Source organism: Salarias fasciatus, chromosome 22 (genome assembly GCF_902148845.1).
Source record: "Salarias fasciatus chromosome 22, fSalaFa1.1, whole genome shotgun sequence".
NCBI classification, from domain to species: domain Eukaryota; kingdom Metazoa; phylum Chordata; class Actinopteri; order Blenniiformes; family Blenniidae; genus Salarias; species Salarias fasciatus.
Window position 1 is genome coordinate 1,721,992 of NC_043765.1, and position 25,492 is coordinate 1,747,483.

General features: G+C 52.9%; 1 protein-coding gene across 1 annotated transcript in view; it reads left to right on the forward strand.

Annotated features, from left to right (window-relative positions):
* LOC115409722 (venom phosphodiesterase 2) overlaps positions 1-25,492 on the forward strand; it is a 31,067-nt gene that overhangs the window by 2,899 nt on the left and 2,676 nt on the right. Inside the window, exons 4-26 of the mRNA XM_030120996.1 lie at positions 446-506; positions 709-806; positions 928-1,007; positions 1,286-1,405; positions 2,251-2,360; positions 4,397-4,462; positions 4,697-4,769; positions 7,141-7,249; positions 7,556-7,678; positions 8,319-8,350; positions 8,841-8,968; positions 9,203-9,272; positions 9,479-9,566; positions 9,792-9,964; positions 10,483-10,528; positions 10,614-10,768; positions 11,086-11,221; positions 11,897-11,974; positions 12,422-12,551; positions 12,731-12,887; positions 21,082-21,093; positions 23,932-24,337; positions 25,216-25,392. Of these exons, the coding sequence (XP_029976856.1) occupies positions 446-506; positions 709-806; positions 928-1,007; positions 1,286-1,405; positions 2,251-2,360; positions 4,397-4,462; positions 4,697-4,769; positions 7,141-7,249; positions 7,556-7,678; positions 8,319-8,350; positions 8,841-8,968; positions 9,203-9,272; positions 9,479-9,566; positions 9,792-9,964; positions 10,483-10,528; positions 10,614-10,768; positions 11,086-11,221; positions 11,897-11,974; positions 12,422-12,551; positions 12,731-12,887; positions 21,082-21,093; positions 23,932-24,337; positions 25,216-25,392 (2,628 nt within the window). The remainder of the gene's footprint in view (positions 1-445; positions 507-708; positions 807-927; positions 1,008-1,285; positions 1,406-2,250; positions 2,361-4,396; positions 4,463-4,696; positions 4,770-7,140; positions 7,250-7,555; positions 7,679-8,318; positions 8,351-8,840; positions 8,969-9,202; positions 9,273-9,478; positions 9,567-9,791; positions 9,965-10,482; positions 10,529-10,613; positions 10,769-11,085; positions 11,222-11,896; positions 11,975-12,421; positions 12,552-12,730; positions 12,888-21,081; positions 21,094-23,931; positions 24,338-25,215; positions 25,393-25,492) is intronic.

Below are 25,492 nucleotides of genomic sequence, written 5' to 3' on the forward strand. Positions count from 1 at the left end.
ACTGGTGACTGGCAACTACTAACTGGTGACTAGTAACTGGTGACTAGTAACTGGTGACTGGTAACTAGTAACTGGTAAGTAGTAACTGGTGACTGGTAACTGGTGACCTGTGACCTATGTGGATTGAGTTCTCTGAAGGCGTCTCTGGTGACAGCAGTGTTAAAGTCATTCAGTTTGGCCCTCCTGGACCTGGGTACTGGACTGTGATCCCTCCTGGACCTGTGGTCCTCCTGGACCTGTGGTCCTCCTGGACCTGTGGCCCTCCTGGACCTGTGGTCCTCCTGGACCTGTGGTCCTCCTGGACCTGGGTCCCGGGCTCGTCAGCAGTGGAACCAAGAGTGAAACACGGCGGTGCGGTGGAGAACCACCGTCTGGTTCCACTGACCTAATCCCGTGTGTGTGTGTGTCTGTGTGTGTGTGTGTGTGTTTGTGTGTGTGTGTGCAGGAGAGACACAGTGGGTGGAGGATCAATGTGACGACCTGACAACACCAGTGTGTCCAGCAGGGTAGGAGACACACTGAACAGCCAGTCTGTCCCTCCTCTGTTTGTCCAGTCTGTCCCTCCTCTGTCTGTCCCTCCTCTGTTTGTCCAGTCTGTCCCTCCTCTGTCTGTCCAGTCTGTCCCTCCTCTGTCTGTCCAGTCTGTCCCTCCTCTGTCTGTCCATCTGTCCCTCCTCCAGTCAGGCGTCCCTCATGTCTTTGTCTCAGCTTTGACGCTCCGCCGCTGCTCCTGGTCTCGCTGGACGGACTCCGGGCCGAATACATGGCGTCCTGGAGCGGACTGCTGCCGGTTCTGGACAAACTCCGTGAGTCTGGAGAGCAGGGCACGAAAGGAGAACAGGACATGTCTTTAGAACACTTGGAACCATCAGCAGAACATTCCGCTCGTCCTTTACTGGAATCAGTCACTTCGTCTCTTCACCTCAGGAACGTGTGGAACCTCAGCTCCGTACATGCAGTCTGCCTTTCCCACCAAGACCTTTCCAAACCACTACACCATCGTCACGGTAACCACACACACACACACACACACACACACACATACACACACACACACACACACACACACACACACACATGGCAGTTCTTCCACAGAGCATCTTCCTTCGCAGAGTTTGTGTTTTGACGTGTTTCTTGTGTTGATAGAACCGTTCTGTTCGGTTCTCCGGGACGTTCTGTGGACCCGGCTGCTGCAGGACTTCAGAGTCTCTGCTCCTGCAGAACGTCCTCCTGTCTCAGCCGGGTTCTGGGTTCTGTGTTCTCCTGACGTTCCGTGTCCCTGCAGGGTCTGTACCCCGAGTCCAGCGGGCTGATCGACAACCTGATGTACGACCCGGACCGGGACGCCACCTTCAGCCTGTCCAGCTCCGAGAAGGAGAACCCGGCCTGGTACCTGGGACAGCCGGTGGGTTCCCCGGTCCGTCGCGTTCTCCCGGGTTCTTCCTCTGTGTGCTTCTCAACGGTTTGGAACTGAAATTCAGCAGAAGGCAAAGATGAATTTTTTTTTTTTTTTTTTTTAAACTGGTGTGAAGGAACCATGTTTGAGTCTGGTCTCTAAAGAGGCGGGAACACAGAACAGTCCTCTGTCGGTGGAACCGAGTGTCGCCTGAGAACAAACTGTCAAAGGGGCGGAGCCAGAGAACCAGAAGGACGGGACCCAGCACAGAACCCTGAGGGACGCCAGAGGACGGGAGGGGGCTGAATGTGAGAGGAGAGAGGAAGGATGAGAACCCGTCCTAGAACCCGTCCCATTGTTCCACTTGTGATGTGCAGCACAAGAACGTAGCTAACTAGCTGACTTGCAGGTGTTAATTTTGAAAGTTCAAAATGTCATTTTTATTTGAAAGCTATCTCAACCCCAGCCTAGCTGATCACATGTTCAATTTTCAAAGTATTTATTTTATAAACATAGACTTTTATTTTGAAGGAGTTTGGGGCTTTTATTTTGAAAGCCATGTCCACTTTGTCAGATTTAAATGCCATTTTTAATCAACAGGGACTTCTATTTTGAAAGCCAGCCCTTGCTCCCTGACGATTTATTTTGAAGATTTGAACATCATTTCTAAAATCTGATGACCATTATTTTGACAGATCTTGTCTGGAGTGGTTCTGTCACGGGAGAGCAGAACCCAGGGGAGCGTTTGTGGGAGATGGCTGGACTGGTACCGCGGGTTATGGTTCAGAACCAGAATGCTGAGGTTCCACTCCAGACCTGAAGGAAGGTCTGACGGTCTGTTTGTGTCCCTGCAGATTTGGCACACCGCCCGGTACCAGGGACTGAAGTCTGGAACCTTCTTCTGGCCCGGGTCAGATGTCAAGATCAACGGCAGCTACCCAGACATCTACATGCCGTATGACGGGTAAGAACCAGAACCAGAACCACAGACAGGGACCAGAACCAAAGACCGGACCCAGTCTAGATGAGACTTCAAGCTGCATTAAAGCTTGTGTCCGGAGTTTCCGTTCGTTTCCAATGTATGTATCATTTTTTAACAGAGCTTCAATGTGTCAGTCTGGTTCGATACTATAATACAATATTAGCATAAAGCAATATAAAAATGTATTTATGAGCTCCGCCTTCGTCTCATAGACCCCCGTGTTATCTGAAAAAGCGCCGGTCAGCTTCAGCCAATAGACTTCGAGCTTCTGCTTTGTCATGCTGTCAATCAACGTGGAGCAGCCAGAGAGCACGGCCGCTCGCCCAGCAGAGGAGAGTTAGCTCCGCAGCAGCCGCCGCGCTCACCTCGGATATATCCACTGTCTGCTGAACATCCACCGTAAACAGCTCAACATGGAGGATGCTGTAGGACTCGGAGGCTCTCATTTTCACCCGACAGATAATGCGCGTGCACAATTAAAGGGGCGTGGCTTGGTCGCTCATGAAAGCAGAGGGAGGGCGGAGCCTGAGACGTTGGATTGAAAAAAACCTCTCTCTTTCAAAACTCCGGACACGAGCTTTCAGGAAGCCGAGTTGGCGGTGCAGAACAGACTCGGTTCGGGTCTAGACTGAGGAGGTTCTGTTCAGTGTACTGATGATGGATCAGTTCTTCCAGAACCAGCGCTGGTCTGTCCGGCTCAGAAGTCAGTGATCACGTCTACCTGCAGTCAGTATTCTGGTTTCTGAAACATCTGGAAACATCTGGAAGAACCGTTTACCTGCTGAAACAGACACAGTTCTTCTGTTTCCGTGATCTCCCCATCCAGACCACTCATGACTGTATTTATACTCCATGCCACTAGATGTGCTGTTTGCATGTTGTACACAGACACCACAGAAGAAGAAGGGCCGCAGGCTCTCTGCAGGTTGTGCAGAGAGTGTTAGCGGAAAGACGTGGTGAAATGTTCAGGGAAGCGCTGCAGCATTTTTCAGTAAAAGCGTTAATATTCGGGTTTTTAAAAACCGGAATATGAGCATGCCTAGGTTTCTGCAGGTGTTTACATAGAGATAGCTGAGCGAATATTCCGGGTAAGAAAGAGTTACTGCCTGACTGTAAACATGGCCAGTGATTACATAGCAGTTAGTGTGAAATTAGCATCTGCACTATCAGCCCCCGTCCTATCACACCCCCCCACCCCCACCCCCCCGCCCCCGCCACCACCTCCTATCAGCCCAAACCCCAGATAACAGCTCTTATCAATTTCCCTGAACCACCTCACCTTTCCACCGTTTGTCTGGAGAAAGACGTTCCTGCTCCAAACTCTGACGGTTACTAGTGGAGCTAGTCCAGAGGGACTCGCTAAACCGCTCTAGAACCCTGTTCTAGTCCAGAGGGACTCGCTAAAACCCCTCTAGAACCCTGTTTAGTCCAGAGGGACTCACTAAACCCCTCTAGAACCCTGCTCTAGTCCAGAGGGACTCGCTAAACCCCTCTAGAACCCTGTTTTAGACCAGAGGGACTCGCTAAACCCCTCTAGAACCCTGTTTTAGTCCAGAGGGACTCGCTAAACCCCTCTAGAACCCTGTTTTAGTCCAGAGGGACTCACTAAACCCCTCTAGAACCCTGCTCTAGTCCAGAGGGACTCGCTAAACCGCTCTAGAACCCTGTTTTAGTCCAGAGGGACTCGCTAAACCGCTCTAGAACCCTGTTCTAGTCCAGAGGGACTCGCAAAACCGCTCTAGAACCCTGTTCTAGTCCAGAGGGACTCGCTAAACCGCTCTAGAACCCTGTTCTAGTCCAGAGGGACTCGCTAAACCACTCTAGAACCCTGTTTTAGTCCAGAGGGACTCGCTAAACCACTCTGGAACCCTGTTCTAGTCCAGAGGGACTCGCAAAACCACTCTAGAACCCTGTTCTAGTCCTGCAGGAGCTGAGTTTGGTTCTCCAGTCCAGAAACTCTTTGCCTCTGTTGTGTGTCCAGCTCCTGACCGCTGTGTGTGTGTGTGTTGTGTGTCCAGCAAAGTGCCGTTCGAGGAGCGGGTCTTCACGGTGCTGAAGTGGCTGCAGCTGCCAGCGGAGGACAGGTCTGTTGTGTACCCCGTCCCCTGTGGACCCTGTGGTCCCTGTGGTCCCCTGTGATCCCCTGTGCACCCTGTGGTCCCTGTGGACCGCTGTGGTCCCCTGTGGACCGCTGTGGTCCCCTGTGGACCGCTGTGGTCCCCTGTGGACCGTGGTCCCCTGTGGACCCCTGTGGTCCCCTGTGGACCCTGTGGACGTGCTGGCGTCCGTCCCTCAGCAGCGTCTCTTGTCCTCCACAGACCGGACTTCTTCACGCTGTACCTGGAGGAGCCGGACAAGTCCGGACACAGCTTCGGTCCCGTCAGCGGGGGGGTGAGTCCCCCGCTCAGCTCCACACCAGAACCACCAGCCGGTCCCGGGCCGGTCCTGGGCCGGGATCCTGCCGTCACGCTCCGGTCCCTCGTGACGCCCGGCGGCTCGGATCAGATACCGGCTCGGTTTATGGAACCGAAACCCATAAATTAGAGATTAGCGCGTTGATGTTCTCTGAGTAAACAGTCATAGAACAACCTTTGGAAAATTAGCGGTCGTATAAACGGATGATTACTTTTATCAGATTAGAAGCAAGCAGCCGCCGCTGGACGGGAAGTCTCATGTTATGTTATCCTCCTCTGCTGATTGGTTCATAAATCTAGCGGCCGTCCAGACAGACTGACTGGACGGATCACCGCAGTAACATCTCCTCACCAGCAGGGTGCAGCCGACCCGTCTCACACGGTCCAACTGGCTCACGGTCTCGCTAGCCCAGAACCGTCCACCGACGCCCCTGGTAGGGTCTCCCATGGAGACCAGGTCCTGGGTGACGGGCCGGACTGAGAGCAGGTCTGCAGCCCTGGTGAGACTCCTCAGCCTCCCTGAAGTCAGTCCAGGTCCTGGAAAGGAGGATCCACCGATACTGGAGCCTCAGATCCAGGAGGAACTACACGGCAGAATAATCTCACGAGACACACAAGACAGCATTCGACCAAGTCCCTCATGGTGTCTTGTGGGGGCTTTGGGAGTACGGGGTCCGGGGCTCCTTGTTCAGGGCCGCCTGGTCTCTGTAGGACCGAAGCAGGAGCCTGCGCCACATTACCGGCAGTAATCCGGACCTGTTCCTGGTGCGTGTCGGACTTTTGACCCGGTGCAGTCAAGGTTTGGGTCTGTCGTGGTGAAGAAGGAGCTCAAAGGACTCACCGTCAGTCTACGTTCTAGCCTCACCTCTGGTCCCGAGTCTGGGTCAGGACCCGGGACCAGATCCCTGAAATGAGCTTCCTCTGTAGGGGGGATGGGCACTGCTTTAGAGACAGGGGGAGGAGCTACGTCACCAGGAGAGGAGCTACATCACCAGGGGGAGGAGCTACGTCACCAGGAAGGACCTGGGAGTAGAGCCGCTACTCCTCCACATCCAGAGGAGCAGCTGAGGAGGCTCAGCTCCTCATTAGGATGGAACCTCCTGGACGCCTCCCTGGGGACGAGTTCTGGACATGTCCCACCAGGAGGAGGACCTGGGAAAGACCCAGGACAGGATGGAGAGACTAAGGCTGAATCCCATTTCACCCCTTAGCCCTTCCCCTTGGCCCTTCCCCTCGTTTTGCGCGTTCACGTGGAGGGGTAGGAGTGTCCCAGTTGTCATTATGACGGAGGGGTAGGGCCAAGAAAGAGGGCCAGTCACCCCTCCAAAAGGAGATTCTCGAGAGGCACGCTCCAAACGGAGGGGTATCGGCCGATGGCGAGGGGCGCTTGTTCTTTCAGCCGAGATCAAGCCTGGCGGGCGGGGTTAATTCACTTCCGCATTGACGGGAGCGATCGTTTCCACACCCGCGCATTCCAAACACAACAGATAGACGATTATTTTCAATAAACTGGTTTCTTCAACACGGCCCGCCTGGAATGCGCGGGTGGGAAACGAGCGCCCCCGCCAATGCGGAAGTGAACTAACCCCACCCGCCACTGACGGTCCAGGCGAACAAAACAAGCGCCCCTCGCCACCGGCGCCACTGGATGACAGATTTCTCAGAAAGCCTTCCAAGATCGGCAAGATGGCGGCGTCCGCAACGAAAGACATTCATAAATGTCAGTATTTTGTCAATTAATAAAGTTTTAAAATGTAAGAAAAACATTCTTCTTCGGCAGATAATTGTCACATCTGCCTACGTCATCGGCAGCGGCGACTACTGATGACGTACGCGATTGTCGGAGGAGTGTCCCAATTAGGAGGGGTTGACTTTCTCCCCTACCCCTTAGCACTCCGTTTCGTAGGGGGAGGGCTAAGGGGTAGGGCCAAGGGGAAGGGCTAAGGGGTGAAATGGGATTCAGCCTAAGTCTCTCGGCTAGACCAGGAACACCCAGGGATCCTCCAGGAAGAGCTGGAGGAAGAGTCCGGGGACAGGAAGTTTGGGGACAGGAAGTCTGGGCATCCCTACTTAGACTGCTTTACCCGTGACCCGGTCCCGGATCAGCGGTAGAAAATGGATGGATGGACGGAACATCCAGATTACAGAGCACCTTCCTCCTCTGACTGGTGGAACTTCAGTGATCCAGTCTTGAGACTCCAGGAGTTTATTTGATCGCAGTTTATTTTTTTCAGTCAATGTTATTTTCTTCTTGTGGGTTTTCCTAGAGAATGGTTCTCCTGTCCTCCTCTAACGTCTTCCTGCTGCAGGACGCTCGGTACTCAGCTCTCTGTCTTCTCCCCGCTCAGCTGATCACCTCCATCCAGGCCGTGGACAAGATCATGGGGCAGCTCATGAACGGCCTGAAGCAGATCGGATTACACCGCTGCATCAACATCATCGTGGTGGCCGATCACGGTAACGAAACCCGGCCTGGCCGGTTCTGCTCTTCCTGCTGTTCTTCAGTTCCTCTGCTGTTCTTCAGTTCCTCTGCTGTTCTTCAGTTCTGCAGCTTGGTTCCATGGTTGAGTTTTTGCGTTGAGCCTTCCGAGGCGAACGTTTCGCTGACGCTGAGCGCCGGCAGTGGTTCTCCGGCTGTTCTTTAGGTTCTCAGCTGTTCTTTAGCTCCAGTCGGTGACGCTGAGTTCAGGCAGTGGTTCTCGGGCTGGAGGAACCGGTGTGGAACCTGCAGAGGAACCCGGTTCTAAAGCGGTCTGTTTGCAGGGATGGAGGAGATGAGCTGCGAGCGGAAGGAGGCCATGCAGGAGCTGCTGGGAGACACCAGCCACTACTTCGTGGTGGAGGGACCGTTCGGCCGCATCCGGGCCCGGAACAAGGACTTCGTCAGTGAGTGGAGACCCAGATCCGCCGGGGCGCCGGTCTCTGAGGGGGTCCTCCTGAGGCGGGACCGAGAACCTGAGAACTCGAGACAAACAAGAGAAGCTGGCTCAGCTCCAAGTCAACGCTCAGCCATCGCCATGGCAACGCAAGGCTGCAGACCACCCAGGAGCTGGAAACACACACACACACACACACACACACACACACACACACACACACACACACACACACACACACACACACACTCTCTCTCTCTCTCTGCCGAGCGTCAGGCGGGCTTCACTCCAGGTTTGAAAGGGAAGTTTACAGGTTCAAATCCCAGGGCTGGCCTGTTACCACCATTAGCCCATGAGCATGACCTTTGACCCTCATCAGCAGGGTCTCCGCCTCTGAGAACCAGGATTGGTCCATGTGGGACAACAGGTCCTTCCAGAGGGGACTGGAAACCTAGAGAAGCCCTGAAGCTGTCCAAGAACCCGTGGCGTCCCCAAGGACTTCCTGCTGAGGGGGGAGGGGGCTGGTGGTCCTGGGGTCTGGTCTGGTGGTCCTGGGGTCTGGTCTGGTGGTCCTGGGGTCTGGTGGTTCCAGGGTCTGGTGATGTGGATCTGTGGGTCTCTGGTTCTGACCTGTTCTGTCTGTTCCACAGTGGACTCTGCTGCTGTTGTGGCCAACATGACGGTGAGTGTCTCATGTTTCAGCAGAACCAGCAGCAGAACAGAATCAGCAGAAGAACCAGCAGTAGAACCAGCAGCAGAACCAGCAGTAGAACCAGCAGCAGAACAGAATCAGCAGCAGAACCAGCAGCAGAACAGAATCAGCAGCAGAACCAGCAGTAGAACCAGCAGTAGAACCAGCAGCAGAACCAGCAGTAGAACCAGCAGCAGAACCAGCAGCAGAACCGAATCAGCAGCAGAACCGAATCAGCAGCAGAACCAGCAGCAGAACCAGCAGCAGAACCAGCAGTAGAACCAGCAGCAGAACCAGCAGCAGAACCAGCAGTAGAACCAGCAGCAGAACCAGCAGCAGAACCAGCAGTAGAACCAGCAGCAGAACCAGCAGTAGAACCAGCAGCAGAACCAGCAGCAGAACCAGCAGCAGAACCAGCAGTAGAACCAGCAGCAGAACCGCACCCCGGTGAAACGCTGTGCTGGTGTTCTGCTGGTCTCAGTGTAAGAAGCCGGACCAGAAGACCAGACCGTACCTGAAGGCCCACCTGCCGAAGCGCCTCCACTTCGCCAACAGCCGCCGCATCGAAGACGTGGGAGTCCTGGTGGAACCGCGCTGGCTGTTCGAGAGGTTCGCACCTGTTCTGCAGTTCCAGTCAGCAGCCTGGGGTCTGGTCCAGGTCTGGTCCAGGTCTGGTCCAGGTCTGGTGCAGGTCTGGTCCAGGCCTCAGGTCCAGGTTTGGTCCAGGCCTCAGGTCCAGGTCTGGTCCAGGTCTGGTCCAGGCCTCAGGTCCAGGTCTGGTCCAGGTCTTCTTGTGGTTTTGCTGCTTGTGGACCAGGTGGTTTTTCTTCTGCCTCCCTGCAGGAATTCAGGATCTCTGACTTTCTGCTCCGGAGGGAATCACGGCTGGGACAACGACCTGGACAGCATGCACGTGAGTAATCCCACAGTACTGTGAGTAATCCCAGATTATTGTCTGAGTAATCCCAGATTACTGTCTTTGAGTAATCCCAGATTATTGACTGAGTAATCCCAGATTACTGTGTCTGTGAGTAATCCCAGATTACTGTGTTTGAGTAATCCCAGATTACTGTTCCTGTTCTCCCTGTGGATCTTTACTCCTGTCTCATTTCCCATCAGGCCTTGTTCCTCAGCTTCGGGCCGCAATTCCAGTCCAGAACCGAGGTGGAGCCGTTCTCCAACATCGAGCTGTATAACCTGATGTGCGGTGAGAACCGTCCTGAGACCGGAACCGGGTCCGCCGGTCTGGAGGCAGGACTTCCTGTTTCCAGAGACGGTTCAGTCCAATCTGACGTGAAGCATCACGGTGCAAAGCGTCATTCGATCTCGGTTGTAAACGGGGAAATGCCGCCGACTGTCCAGCTCTGATCAGACTCTCTTGGTCCTGACCCCGGTTCTGACCCCGGTTCTGACCCCGGTCTCTGTCCTGCAGATGTCCTGAACATTTCCCCCGCCGACAACAACGGGACCCGCGGCAGCCTGAACCACGTCCTGAGGACGCCCCCCTTCAGCCCGGCGCCGCCCGCCGAGCAGAGCGTCCCGGATCAGTGTCCACTGCTCAGCCTGGACCCCGAAGACCCCCTGGGGTGCTCCTGTCCAGGCCTGGTAGGTCCAGTCCCCTCTCGGTCCTGGTAGGTCCAGTCCTCCGTCCTGCAGGTGGAGGGGTCCAGATGTCTCGGACGTCTCTGACGTCTCGGATGTCTCTGTCCCTGGTCTCCGCTGACTCATCATCCCGGCAGCTGCTGCCGGAGCCAGAGGTTTCACCACCGCCGTCCGGCTGCTGGATGACGTCAGTCCAGATGTTTGTGAAGCTCAGAGATCAAACATCAACGCCGTCCAGATGTTGGGCAGCTGTGGCTCAGCGGTTAGAGCAGCTTTCTTGCACGTCCCCCGTCAGCTCCATGGGGTTGCTGGTTCTCCACCTGCTGACGGAGCAGCCGGGCCCGGGGGTTCCTGGCAGACTCCTGGTTCTGTAGGTCTCGCTATAGTATGAGGGTCTCGCTCACCCGGCCGTTCCGGATTGACTCCTCCTTTCTTGAGACCGTTCAGAACCGATAGAAGCGGGCCTCTCGGAGCCAGCGTGGCGCCGTCCTTCAGGACTCTCATGTCTTCTCCTCGTTCAGGCTGGAAGCTCCGTCAACGCTCGGCTGAATCTGACGGCGGAGGAAGGTGAGGGTGAAGGTTCTCTGCCGGAACGTGACGTTCTCCGCCGGTTCCCCGCTGGCTCCACTGAACGCTGTGATTGTTCCCGAAGCGACGGCGGCGGAGAGGAAGCACCTGCCGCTGGGCCGGCCGCGGAACCTGCAGCCGGGCCAGAGCTACTGCGTCCTGCGGCACCGCGGCTTCGTCAGCGCCTTCAGCCGCCGGACCAGCATGCCGCTGTGGAGCGCCTTCACCGTCGACAAGCCGGTACGACGCTCCGGCGCCCAAAACCAGTTCTCTGGTTTCCAGTGATCAGGTTCAGGTGATCAGGTGACGCAGGGCTGCCGTCAAAACACGGCTTCAGTCCAGATCCAGTCCAGAACTCTGGTTTGTGCCTCTTTTATTTCGAAAAACCCTGCTGGATGTAGACATGGTGTTCAGTCCGTCTCCATGGAATTTTATTTTGAAAGAAAATCCAGAAAGGTTCAAAAGGAAGTTCTTCCTTTGTTGATTTGGTTCCTCGTGTGTGTGTGTGTGTGTGTATGTGTGTGTGTGTGTGTGTGTGTGTGTGTGTGTGTGCGCAGTCCGACCTGGACCCGCTGCCTCCAGTGACGTCGGACTGTTTGAGACCGGACGTTCGCATCCCGCCGTCTCAGAGCCAGAGCTGTGAGGACTACGCTGGCGCCGGGGACCTGGTCCCGGCCTTCCTGTACCCCCCCAGTAAGAACCAGCAGAGTCTCCAGGAGACACGGTCTGGACTCCACACGGTCCCCAAGTCCACTGGAGGACCAGCAGGACGTCTGTCTCCATCTGTCTCAGTCTGGTCTGGGTCTAGTCTCCATCTGGTCTACGTCTCTTTGCATCTGGTCTCTGAATCATTAGACCGGTCCAGGTCCAGGTCCAGGTCCAGGTCCAGACAAGTCCTTATTTAAACTTGAACTCAAATTTAAAGTTGAACAGAATGTCCTTGTTCTCCCATTGTTCATGTGTAGTGTATACACACACACACACACACACACAGTCTTGTATTTCTATCCTTGTGGGGACCGTCCATTGACTCCCATTCATGTCTAGCCCCTAACCCTGACCCTTACCCTAACCCACACCACAACAAAGCCTAACCCTAAAGAAAGGTTTTTTGACCTTTTACTTTTTTCAGTAACAACAACATGGTCAAGAAAACACTGTTTCTCCTACTTAGGACCGGAAAAAGGTCCCCACAAGGCACGTCGTTCCACGTTTTGCTATCCTTGTGGGGACATTTGGCCCCGACAAGGATAGAAATACAAGAACACACACACACACACACACACACACTCACACACATACACATACACACACACAAACACTGTGGTGGAAATGTTTCCTGAACGTTTGTTCTTTGTCTTCCTGTAGATCTGAACTCGACGGCTGACGAGCGGTTCGACGCTTTACTGATGAGTAACGTGGTTCCCATGTTCCGCCAGTTCAAGAGTGAGTCCAGGGTTGAGTCCGGGGTCACGTCAGGGGTCGAGTCGGGGGTCGAGTCAGGGGTCGAGTCAGGGGTCGAGTCGGGATTCGAGTCTTGACAGTAATGACTAGAAAAAACTGGTCTGAACCAAGTCTTTTCACAGATCAGTATTTTTTTAGATTATCGTTAAAGAGATATTTTTACGCTTCAACACTTTAAATCGGGTTTCAATGTTCAACGTTCCGTCGTCCAGTCCAATCAGCTGAAGGAACCAGAACCACGTTCTGATCCAGAAGGAGTTCAAAGATCTGAAAATATAAATAAACGAACACAAACCACCAAACAGTAACAAGGAGGTTTTGTCTAAAAGCTTCCTGTCAGACAGCAGATCTCACTGCGTCACGTTCTGTAGGACAGATTAGATCCTGATCCACCAGGAACAGATCACATGATCCACTGATCCTCCTCAGGAATCTGGGACTTCTTCCAGAACACGCTGCTGAAAAAATATGCATCTGTTTACAACGGCGTTACCGTGGTGACGGGCCCCGTCTTCGACCAGGACTATGATGGACGGGCGGACCAGGACCAGAACCAGCAGTGAGAACCACACAGAACCACACAGAACCAGCGAGAACCACACAGAACCAGCTAGAACCACACAGAACCAGCTCGAACCACATGGAACGTGACATTTGTTGTACAGAAGCTGAAGCAATAAGGAGAATTTCTGAGCGTTAAGGTTCTGTGTGTGTGTGTGTGTGTGTGTGTGTGTGCAGGTTGGTTCCTGGTACCAACGTCTCGGTTCCCACTCATTACTTTGTGGTGCTGACGAGCTGCAGGGATTTGAACCGGCCACCCAGCGGCTGTGAGGGAGAACTGCAGACCGTCAGCTTCCTGCTGCCGCACAGAGACACCAACTCAGAGAGCTGCAGGGTAACACACACACACACACACACACACACACACACACACACACACACACACACACACACACACACACACACACACACACACACACACAGTCTCGTATTTCTATCCTTGTGGGGACCTTCCATTGACTCCCATTCATGTCTAGCCCCTAACCCTGACCCTTACCCTAACCCTAACCCACACCACAACAAAGCCTAACCCTAAAGAAATGTTTTTGCACTTTTACTTTTTTCAGTAACAACAACATGGTCAAGAAAACACTGTTTCTCCTACTTAGGACCGGAAAAAGGTCCCCACAAGGCACGTCGTTCCACGTTTTGCTATCCTTGTGGGGACATTTGGCCCCAACAAGGATAGAAATACGAGAACACACACACACACACACACACACACACACACACACACACACACACACACACACACACACACACACACATACACACAGACACACATACTTCCTGGATCCACATCCAATCAGCTGTGAGTTCCCAAGGTTTCCAATCAATCAGCAACGTTCTGCACACAGACCAGGTTCTCACACCAGGTCCTCAGACCGGGTTCTTAGACCGGGTTCTCACACCAGGTCCTCAGACCAGGTTCTTAGACCGGGTTCTCACACCAGGTCCTCAGACCGGGTTCTTAGACCGGGTTCTCTCTGTTCGGTCTTTCCCCTCCAGAGCTCTGAGGTGGAGTCAGAGTGGGTGGAGGACCTGATGTGGTTCCACCAGGCTCGAGTCCGGGACGTGGAGTGGATCACTGGACTGGACTTCTTCCAGGACAGCGGCCGGCCAATAGAAGAGCTGCTGAGGCTGAAGACCCGCCCCACGGCCGCCATCCACAGAACCCCGTAGAACGTCCTGCACAGAACCAGAAGAACGTCCTGCACACTCCGAATCAGACCCCTGGTTCTCCTGTTTAAGCTGCTGTTTATTTACGGACCTGATTCTGATTCTGATCAATCGTAACGTCACTTTAAACCTTGAAAACTCGGATCTTGTTCCAGATCGCAGATATTTATATATTACTGATTGTTGTGGATGCTGATCAGTTTTTGTCATGAGAAAACTCTGAAGATAAATTGTACATTAGATGTGATTCTATTGTTTCTGTCTAACAAGTGATTGTAACATTAAAGTGAAGAAATGTTCGAGATGCTCCAGAGCGCCGCTTCCTGTATCAGCTGATTCCAGTACGCCCCCTATTGGAACCAGTCAGAACGGTTCGGCCCTGGTTCCTGCATTTCCATTACATTTTAGTCCCTCACACCAGGTACTTTCCTGGTCCCTGCTGGTCCCTGCTGGAGCTGGTTTAGCCTCTGGTGGCCTTTGGCTCCTCCCTTGGTGTCCTTTCCCGTGGCCCTGGTGGTTTTAAATCATACAGAGTACCGGTGTAGAGCGGGTGGAGTCGTCATAGCAACGCAACACGAACCGGGAGTGTTCATGTGAAAAACAGAACATGTTTCCTCACCAGCGAGTCACAGACGCATTGAAGTCATGACGCTTTGCCAACAATTACAGAGTGTTTACTGAGGAGTGCCTGGCTGCAGGAAGCATCCCGGTGGCAGGAAGCATCCCGGAGGCAGGAAGCATCCCGGAGGCAGGAAGCATCCCGGCTGCAGGAAGCATCCCGGCTGCAGGAAGCATCCCGGAGGCAGGAAGCATCCCGGTGGCAGGAAGCATCCCGGCTGCAGGAAGCATCCCGGAGGCAGGAAGCATCCCGGAGGCAGGAAGCATCCCGGCTGCAGGAAGCATCCCGGAGGCAGGAAGCATCCCGGCTGCAGGAAGCATCCCGGCTGCAGGAAGATTCCCGGAGGCAGGAAGCATCCCGGAGGCAGGAAGCATCCCGGAGGCAGGAAGCATCCCGGAGGCAGGAAGCATCCCGGCTGCAGGAAGCATCCCGGTGGTAGGAAGTATCCCGGAGGCAGGAAGCATCCCGGAGGCAGGAAGCATCCCGGAGGCAGGAAGCATCCCGGAGGCAGGAAGCATCCCGGCTGCAGGAAGCATCCCGGAGGCAGGAAGCATCCCGGAGGCAGGAAGCATCCCGGCTGCAGGAAGCATCCCGGAGGCAGGAAGCATCCCGGAGGCAGGAAGCATCCCGGAGGCAGGAAGCATCCCGGAGGCAGGAAGCATCCCGGAGGCAGGAAGCATCCCGGAGGCAGGAAGCATCCCGGCTGCAGGAAGCATCCCGGAGGCAGGAAGCATCCCGGAGGCAGGAAGCATCCCGGTGGCAGGAAGCATCCCGGAGGCAGGAAGCATCCCGGAGGCAGGAAGCATCCCGGCTGCAGGAAGCATCCCGGCTGCAGGAAGCATCCCGGAGGCAGGAAGCATCCCGGTGGCAGGAAGCATCCCGGCTGCAGGAAGCATCCCGGAGGCAGGAAGCATCCCGGAGGCAGGAAGCATCCCGGCTGCAGGAAGCATCCCGGAGGCAGGAAGCATCCCGGCTGCAGGAAGCATCCCGGCTGCAGGAAGATTCCCGGAGGCAGGAAGCATCCCGGAGGGAGGAAGCATCCCGGAGGCAGGAAGCATCCCGGAGGCAGGAAGCATCCCGGCTGCAGGAAGCATCCCGGTGGTAGGAAGTATCCCGGAGGCAGGAAGCATCCCGGAGGCAGGAAGCATCCCGGAGGCAGGAAGCATCCCGGAGGCAGGAAGCATCCCGGCTGCAGGAAGCATCCCGGAGGCAGGAAGCATCCCGGAGGCAGGAAGCATCCCGGCTGCAGGAAGCATCCCGGAGGCAGGAAGCATCCCGGAGGCAGGAAGCATCCCGGAGGCAGGAAGCATCCCGGTGGCAGGAAGCATCCCGGAGGCAGGAAGCATCCCGGAGGCAGGAAGCATCCCGGCTGCAGGAAGCATCCCGGAGGCAGGAAGCATCCCGGAGGCAGGAAGCATCCCGGTGGCAGGAAGCATCCTGGAGGCAGGAAGCATCCCGGAGGCAGGAAGCATCCTGGAGGCAGGAAGCATCCCGTTGGTGAGCTTCTGTCAGCTTCACCTGGAATTTGAAAGGGCCTGGAGCGAGGCGTGGAGACTGATCTACCTGGATCCACATCTGGATCCACATCTGCCGTGGCGTCAGCATGCTGAGGCTGTGTGTGACCCTCCAGGTGTGTGACCCTCCAGGTGTGTGACCTTCTGGGTGTGTGACCCTCCAGGTGTGGATCTGGCCCTGCTGCCTTGTTGTCTGGTTCCTCAGGCCGTCCTCAGTCCCTGGATGTGATTTCCCTCCACCGTGACTGCAGCTGATCTGACTTCAGCTGATCTGAGGTCAGCCGTGGGCGGAGCACCATCGGCCTCGGAGTGTTTGTGGAGCCGGACTGAGGCTCCAGAAACAGAGTCGCTGTTCGGGTGTAGATATACGGCTATAGACAGCATCTTCCCCACGGAAATAAATGGCTGTATTTCCAGTTTGACGCCGGTCCTTCAAAATAAAAGCCCCCCTCTGCTCTCCGCTGATGGGGTGGTTATTAGCCACGTGTCTGCGCTGCGTGGCGTGATGCTCTGCTGGTCTGTCCAGAGATCCAGATATGAGGACAGTCCTGGCTCGCCCGTTAACCACTGAGTCATTTCCAGAGAACACTCTGGGCTTTGATTCAACCCGAGAGGAACCAGACGTTCCAGGAACAGTTCGGATGAATTTCTGTTCTGTGACCGTCAGAGGAAAAGTTAAATATTCAGCAGTGACACAGAGGAAGTGAGGCTGACAGCGGAGGGTTGTGGGTTTGAGTCCGGGCCGCAGCGTCACACCGGGCACACGCTCTGCCTCTGTTGTCTTTGTAAGTGAGTAAGTAAGCTTTATTTGTACAGCACTTTTCCCAGACCAGGGTCACAAAGTGCTTCACACAGGAATAGTCTATTCAAAATACAATCACTAAAATAACATATAAATATGCAAGATAAAACAGTACCGTGCAGGCCAGAAGACATATAAACATACAAAACGGTACCATACAGGCTGAAAGGCTTGTTCAAAGAAAAAGGTCTTGAGCTGCTTTTTAAAAGAATCAACATTGTCCAGAGCCCTGAGCGAGCAGGGAAGCTCGTTCCAGAGCCGCGGTGCCGCTGCCTTAGATGATCTATCCCCACCAGGTTTGAAACATGTGCGGGGAACCATTGGCAGGTTTTGTTTGGAGGACCTCAAGCAGCGAGTGGAAACGTAGGGCTGACCAGGCCCCTGATGTCGTCCAGTGCCCGCCCGTGTAGAGCCCGAAACGTCAAGACCAGGATTTTAAAATGTATCCTGAATGAAACAGGGAGCCGGTGTCGGTCCTTCAGAACTGGACTTATGTGGGCTCTCCGGAGTTCTGGACAACTTGAAGGCGCCAGTTCTTTTTTGTTGAGACAGGTGAACAGGCTGTTACAATAGTCGAGGCGCGATGAGACAAACACATGTACACTCATCTCCAACTCTTTGAAGGACACCTTTTTGCAGAGTTTAGCTATATTCCGAATTTGGAAAAAGCAGTTTTTCACAAGCTGGTTGGTGTGGCGTTCCAGGGACATTCCTGCATCAAAAATAACACCCAGACTTCTTAGGCTGCCTTTAACTGAACAGTTCAGGTCACCAAGATGGTGTTTTATGGCAGACATGGCGCCGTCTGGGGCAACAGTCAGTCTCCGTTTTGTCTGAGTTCAGCTGCAGACTGTTTTCACTGAGCCACTCATTAATGTTGGTCAGACATCTCATCAGCGACTGAAGTTCTGACTTTGTTTTTCTTCCTGATTCACTCACTTTCTGTTATTCCAGCTCCAGACCGCCGCTTCCGCTCGGCCGGCCGCAGGGCGCCTGGTTTGAGGCCGAAGTAAAACCAGACTGGGTGAGGACCAGCTGGCAGGATGACGGGGGGGGGGGGGGGGGGGGGGGGGGGGGGGGGGGGGGGGGTGGCGGCAGCCGTCCAAAAACAAAAACATTCACAGAAAAAACGGTTCCTCATGCGTTGGCTTTTAGCTACCTGTTTGGTTCCAGCACACAAAAACCACATTTAATTTTAAAGCACGTCATCACGGCCTTACCGCTACTTCTACACGAACTGGGTGAGAAAAGCAGGCAGGAAAAGCAGAGAGGCTCTTCAAACTTCAAACTTCAAACTTTATTTATTTGTATAGCACTTTTCATGATAATAAAAACAATGCAAAGTGCTTAACAGTAAAAAAAAAACAAAAAAAAAACAAAAGCTGCACCATCAATAAGTGTACACCACACGCACATGCACATACACACAAACACACACACACACACACCCAATTTATGCCCATAGCAAGGCAGAGGAGACATGGCATGGCACTAAGCATCATGGGAAAACACTACCAGTGGGGCCGTTCACACCAGGAGAAGGCGAAGGTCATTAGTACTGGGGCACCAGCGCTCGACCCCCGACCCCGGCAGACCAACGGGACCCCGCACACCAAGGTGTGGAGACCCCCAGGCCAGCCAGGACCAGAGGACTGGAGCGCAGCGACCCCAGCAGAGGACCGGGACCAACTCCCGGTGTGAAGGACCCCCCTGAGGAAACACTGGAGTTAAACAGATGTTAAAAAGACATGATACAAAGCTAATAAAAATAAATAAAAATAAATAAAAAGTAAGATAAGATTATAAAATAGAAAATAAAATAAATTAAAAGTACATAGTAAAAATAGAATGAATAAATAGGATAAGTATATTAGAAATTAAAATGACTAAAAATAAAAATGATGGAGATAAGAAGTATAAAAGGTCAGTTAAAAGCCAGATTAAAAAGGTGTGTTTTCAACCTCCCTTTAAAACTATCAACAGTGTCTGCGGTCCTGAGGTTCTCCGGCAGGCTGTTCCACAGGCGGGCCGTAGTGGCTGAAAGCCGCCTCACCATGGGTTTTGGTTCTGGCTTTAGGAACACACAATAGGCCGCTGCCAGAGGACCTCAGGGCCGCGAGGGTCGACAGGGTAAAAACAGGTCAGCTAGATAAGAAGGCGCAAGGCCGTTAAGACATTTAAAAACTAATAAGAGAACTTTAAAATCGATCCTGAAGCGGACAGGCAGCCAATGCAGCGACTGTAAAACCGGTGTAATGTGGCTCCGCCCCCTGGTCCTCGTCAGCACGCGAGCGGCTGAGTTTTGTAATAACTGTAGTTTTAAAATGTTCTTTTTGTTTCAGACCAGAGAGCAAGGCATTACAGTAATCTAATCTACAGGAGATAAAAGCTGCATTAGCACCTCTGTACTGGCCTGAGAGAGAAACGGGCGACTCTGGCTTTATTCTTAAGATGATAAAATCCAATCTTAGTTATGTTTTTAATGTGTGGAATAAAATTTAGCTCAGAGTCAAAAATCACACCCAGGTTCTTAACTGATTGTACTGGTTTAAAATCTGATAATTTAGGTAAAATTTTCTCTCTCCAACCTTCGGGACCGATAACTAAAACCTCAGTCTTGTCCTGGTTGAGCTGCAGGAAATTCACTGCCATCCATGACTTGATGTCTGAAATACAGTTAAAAAGGGTTTCTATTGGCCCTGAGTCACCAGGAGACACAGCGATGTACAGCTGAGTGTCGTCAGCGTAACTATGGAAACTGATGCCGTGTCCCCTGATGACGTCCCCAAGTGGAAGCATGTAGAGATTAAAAAGTATAGGACCTAAAATTGAACCTTGGGGAACCCCACACCTGATTTCATGGATTCCTGAGGAACAAGTATCCAGACCTACATAAAAACATCGATCTGTGAGATAAGAACTGAACCAGTTAAGAACAGTACCAGAGAGGCCCACCAGGTGACTCAGTCTATTTATTAAAATGTGGTGGTCTACTGTGTCGAAGGCGGCACTCAGGTCCAGCAGAACCAACACTGTGAGCTTTTTATTATCTAAATTCCACCTGATATCATTTAAAATCTTTAAAGGGCGTCTCGGTACTGTGGTTCACTCTAGAACCAGACTGATGTCTTTCTAAAATGTTATTGATCATTAAAAAGTCATTGACTTGGTTAAAAACCAGTCTTTCTAAAACTTTACTTAAAAACGGTCAGTTGGATCCTGGTCTGTAGTTATTAAGAACATCGGGGTCTAAATTGCTCTTCTTCAGAAGGGGCTTCACCACCGCCGTTTTACAGGCAGTGGGGAAGACGCCCGTCTGAAGAGAGCAGTTCATGATATTTAAAATCTGTTCCTCAAGGAATCCATAAAGTGATTTAAAAAGTGGTGGGAATGGGATCTAAAAGGCAGGTTGTTGATTTTACTTGGGAGAAAACTCGACCAAGAGTCCTTCATCAACCAGGTCAAAACTGTCCAGTGTGTCCTCAGGCATGGACAACGGTTCAGCTGTGTTCACTGATAAAACCTGTTGGGGTAAAAGACTGGACCTGATGTCCATGAGTTTATGATGTCCATGGCAGCACGGTGGCTGAGTGGTTAGCGCTCTTGCCTCACAGCAAGAATGTCCCAGGTTCAATCCCCGGACCGTGCGGGCCTTTCTGTGTGGAGTTTGCATGTTCCTCCCTGTGTCTGGATGGGTTTCCTCCAGGATCTCCGGTTTCCCCCGTCAACCGATAACATGCACCATAGGTCAATCCTCCAGTCAGGTGATTCTGACCATTAACCTGACCCCACATCTGGAGATGGGTCCCCGGGCGCTCCCCGCAGCTGCCCACTGCTCCATACGGAATGCCTCAGTGGCATCGATGGATGGGTTAAATGCAGAGAAACAAATTTTGTTGTACATTCACTGTATAATGACCAATAAAGTACCTTACCTTTAGTTCTGAAGTGGTCTGCAGAGTCTTCACAGAGAGCGTCTGTTGGCTCCTTAAAAGCTTTATTAAAATTAGTGCCAGTTAAAATGTAGAAGGTGGAGAAGAGGAACCGGGGGTTGTCTTTATTGTCTGAAATAAGTTGAGAAAAGTGGGAAGTTCGGGCCTGTTTAACTGCATTATTGTAAATTTTGAGTTGTTGACGTAGAATGTCGTGATGTACAGTCAACTTGGATTTTCTCCACCTTCTTTCAGCTCTCCTGCAGTTTCTTTTCAGTTTGGTGATTGCATCATTTCTCCTCCACGGGGGTTTGGAATGGCCCTTAATAGTTTTGGTTAAAAGTGGAGCGACTGAGTCCAGACTGGACTTCAGTTTACTGTTAAAATTGTCAACGATAAAATCACAGGGTGCAGGTAAAATCACTGCAGGAGTGCTCTGTAAAATCTCTATAAAATCTGCAGCCACTTCAGAAGTAAGGTAGCGTCTCCTCACTGTTCTCACCGGGGCTTCCTGCTGGTTAAAACTGGTGATGTTAAAAAACACACAGTAGTGGTCAGACACAGCCAGGTCAACACCAGAGGACACACTGATGGACAGACCGGGTTAGAACCAGGTCCAGGGTGTGTCCTCTGTTGTGAGTTGGCTGTGCGACATGCTGTTTAAAATCTAAACAGTTTAAAGGGTTTAAAAATTCTCTGGACATTGAGTCCGAGATGTCGTCAACATGTAAGTTAAAATCACCAGTTATTAAAATTCTGTTATATTTAGAATGAATTATTGTTAAAAGTTCTGAAAATTCACAAATAAAAAGACTAGAGTACTGAGGGGGTCTAGAGTACTGAGGGGGTCTAGAGTACTGAGGGGGTCTAGAGTACTGAGGGGGTCTGGAGTACTGAGGGGGTCTAGAGTACTGAGGGGGTCTAGAGTACTGAGGGGGTCTGTATACTGTTAAACACAGGATTGGGGGACTGGTAAAAACAAAGGCTTGGTGCTCAAAGGAGCTAAAACTGTTAAAAGCCACTGCACACACACTAAATGAGGTTTTTAAAATGGAAGCAGTCCCTCCACCCCTCTTACCCTGTCTGGTTGAATATAAAAAGCTAAAACTCGGTGGGGAAGCCTCAGTGAGGAGAACAGGTGCATCAGTACCAAGCCATGTCTCAGTTAAAAGCAGACTGTCTAAATTATTATCTAAAATAAGATCATTAATAATAAAAGATTTGTTTAAGAGAGAGCGCACATTCAGCAGCGCCATGTTAATGGTGGTGGCGGCTGGATGTGGCTCTCGGTGAAGTTTCACTGTTAAAAGAGTCCTTTCTCGTTTAAAAACAGTCCGGGGGACGTGGTGTCTGGAGGAGGTGATAACTGGGATGCTGTGGATGGTGTGTGATGTGTCCGGGGGCAGTGAAGGTGTGTGAGGGGTGTGTGTGGCGTGTGGTGGATGGGGGGGGCTTGCAGGTAGTCAGTCAGTGGGGGATGTGTGGACTGTGTGCTGAATGTTACCTGCTGAAATGGAGCTGCCCAGCGGCTCGGGTGAAGTCCGTCCTGGTGATAAAAGCTGGCGGTTCCAGAAAAGGTTAAAATTATCAAAGAAATAAAAGTTGGAGGCTGTGCAGGAGCGCTGGAGAGCCAGGTGTTGAGGCCGAGCAGTCTGGAGAAGCGTTCAGCGCCCCTGAAGAAGGTCGGCAAAGGTCCAGAGATAAAAACCGACCTTCCACAGCTTAACAGGTTAAAAAGGTTTTTAAAACCCTGCTTGGTGACTCCGACTGCCGCCGGGCCGTGTCGTCAGTCCCGACGTGAACGATGACCCGGCGGACAGTGGAGGGGAGGGACTGCAGGAGCTCCGGGAGATCGTGGAGGATCGTGGGGACAGTAGCGCCAGGAGTACACCGCGTGATGGCGGTGTATTCTTCCTCCCACTGGATCCACTCAGCAGGCTTCTCTGGAGCGGCGGGGTTTCCGCGCCGCTCCGCCTCCAGCGGGGATTCCTGCTTCCAGCGGAAATCCACAGCTGAGAATTGTTTTAGCTTCTGAATATAATCCTCCTTCCCAATGCACAACAAGGCCAGAAGAAAAACATGAATGAATCGGCACTTGACACCGCCTGGCATCATCAGCGCCCCCTGGCATGAGGCCGGAGAACTGCCGGCCTGAAGCACATTTCAGAGAGAAAGTTCCTGACAGAAACACGGCTCGTTATATACATCAGCTCAACTATGAACATTTCGTTCACATAGTATTGGTATCTGAGCAGTTAATAGCGAGATAAAGAGAGAGCTCCGCCCCCACCGGAAGCCCAGGCAGACCTGGCCTCCGGTGGGGGCGGGGCAGCGCCGTCTCCGCCGCCTCGTCTCTTCTCAGTATTTTCATGGTAAACATGAAAATTAAAACATAATATAAAACCGGCAAAGTTAAATTGACAATTAGCATAGAAAAACACTGGAAGATACAACCATGGAATTTATTTTCATTTTATTTATGAGGGCAGGGGAGGCCCCGCCTCCTGCCTCCTCTGACTGCTCTGACCCGCAGTAGAGCATCTTCCTCCCTCCGTGTCAACAACAGTTCTGCGTCATGTTTCAGCCTCGGACACTGATATTTAATTTCTGTTCATTCTCATTGATCTTCAGTCTTTCTCTTCTCTCTGACTGGACCTCTGCTTCGAGGAATTTCTTTCTAGGAAAGTTTTTTTTTCTATTCTAACTGCTAATAAAGTCTGAAAAAGAAGAGGATGAAACTGACTGAAAAGTCACTAAAAGTTAAAAAATAACACTTTCTGTCCGTGTTTCTGAAAAACTGAAACTCTGAAGCTGTTTCGGCCGTTCCGAGGCTTCACGTTATTTATTTACTCACTCATTTGTGTACGTGCGTGTGTCCGTGTACGTGCAGGATGACTTGAACTTTCCAAACAGCTGATTGCTGCTCGTTGTTTCCAGTAAAGAGTTCATCAACAGAAACTGTGACTGAGTGAAAGGATGAACTCTGGTCCGCGCGTGATGGATTAGTAATCCCTGGTGACACGCGCAGTTTGGGAGGATAAATAGAGGCGTGGATCCTGAGAGAGAGAGCATCCTCCTCCAAGCGGCCTCTCCAGAGAACCCGGAGAACCCAGAGAACCCGGAGAACCCGGAGAACCCAGAGAACCCGGAGAACCCGGAGAACCCGGAGAACCCGGAGAACCCAGAGAACCCGCAGAACCCAGAGAACCCGCAGAACCCGGAGAACCCGGAGAACATCCAGCACGGTAGGCGGGAATGCGGACATGTGCGCGGCAGGTGCGCGTCCCCGTCCTCTCTTCGTGCGCCTCACCGTCCTCCTTCCTTCCTTCCAGATGTTCGTGTACCTCCTCCTCCTCGCGGTGTCCGCGTGCCTGCGCGCGGCCCCGGCGGACGGCGCCGCCGCGCCGCTCCTCACCTTCTTGGACCGGGACCCGATCACGGGCGCGCCGGTGCGCTGCGACCGCTGCCCGCCGGGCACGTACCTGCGCAGCCGCTGCTCGTCCACGCGGAGGAGCGTGTGCGAGCCGTGTCCCGAGGGCTCCTTCACCGAGCTGTGGAACCACGTCGAGCACTGCCTGCGGTGCCGCGCGTGCGGGTCCCGCCAGGTGGAGAAGGCGGCGTGCACGGCCCAGAGCGACTGCCAGTGCGAGTGCGAGTCCGGGTTCTACTTCAGACCGGAGCACGGCGGGTGCGTGCGTCACAGCGCGTGTCCGCCCGGACACGGAGTGGTGGCAGCAGGTAGGCTCGTTCCTCATCCTCATCATGCAGACACGCGCCGCGCGCGCCCGGGGCCGTGCGTCTTTACGCACATTTGGCCAAAAGAGACGGAGGGATGGAAGCATGTTTACATGGAGGGAGGGAGAGAGGGAGGGAGAGAGGGAGGGATGGATAACTTTTCCAGAAATGTCAACAAGTGGAGCCACGAAGAGAGAGGAGGACTGAGCTGTGCTGCCCCCCAGTGGCCGAGGACCGGAAATACACCGGGATGGATGGATGGATGGATGGATGGATGAATGGGTGAAATGGATGTATGGACAGATTGATGGATGGATTGATGGATGGTCCACCGGGTCACCGGTCACCTGTGAATTTGACATGATGCTTATTCACTGTTTTTATTGTTTTAACATTCTAACACGACTCAGTTCAGTCACTGACGAGCTGTTGTGGACTGTTCATGCCACTGTGTTTATTGGTCTGATGTCAACGTTCTCACTCTGTTCTGTCTGTGGACTGTTTATAGACACTACAAACATTGTTATTATCAAAGTCATTATCAGTCTTTGAAATTTTTACCAACCAATGTAACATCTTGAAGCCTCTGGGGCAGCTGTTGCTGTGATACTGGGCTGTACAAAAATAAATTGATTGATTGATTGACCTCAGGATGCCGTCCGGTCCACAAATGTCCGAAATCTTCAGAACAAATGTTCAAATGAGCCAGATGTGGAGAGACTGACAGACCAACAGTGTGAACGGCTGTATTCTCTCAGAAACGCTGTTAAAACTTCCTTCTGTTCAATGATAGTCTCTTTACTCACCGCCATGTTTCCTGCCGAGCACATGAAGGTTCCTGGACGTGGTTTTGAAGAGACTCCTGTGTGTCTGTCCTGCAGGGACGCCTGACCGGGACACCGTCTGCCAGGTGTGCAGCAACAACACCTTCTCAGACGTTAGCTCCGCCCACCTGGGCTGTGAGCCGCAGCAGAACTGCAGCGCCGGCGGAATGCAGCAGCTGCTCCGAGGCTCCTGCTGGCACGACAGCGTGTGTGGCGACTGCCGGCAGCGGCGGGGTGAGAAAGACACGCTACAGCCGACACACTACAGCCGGAACAGCCGACACGCTACAGCCGACACGCTACAGCTGATACACTACAGCCGGAACAGCCGACA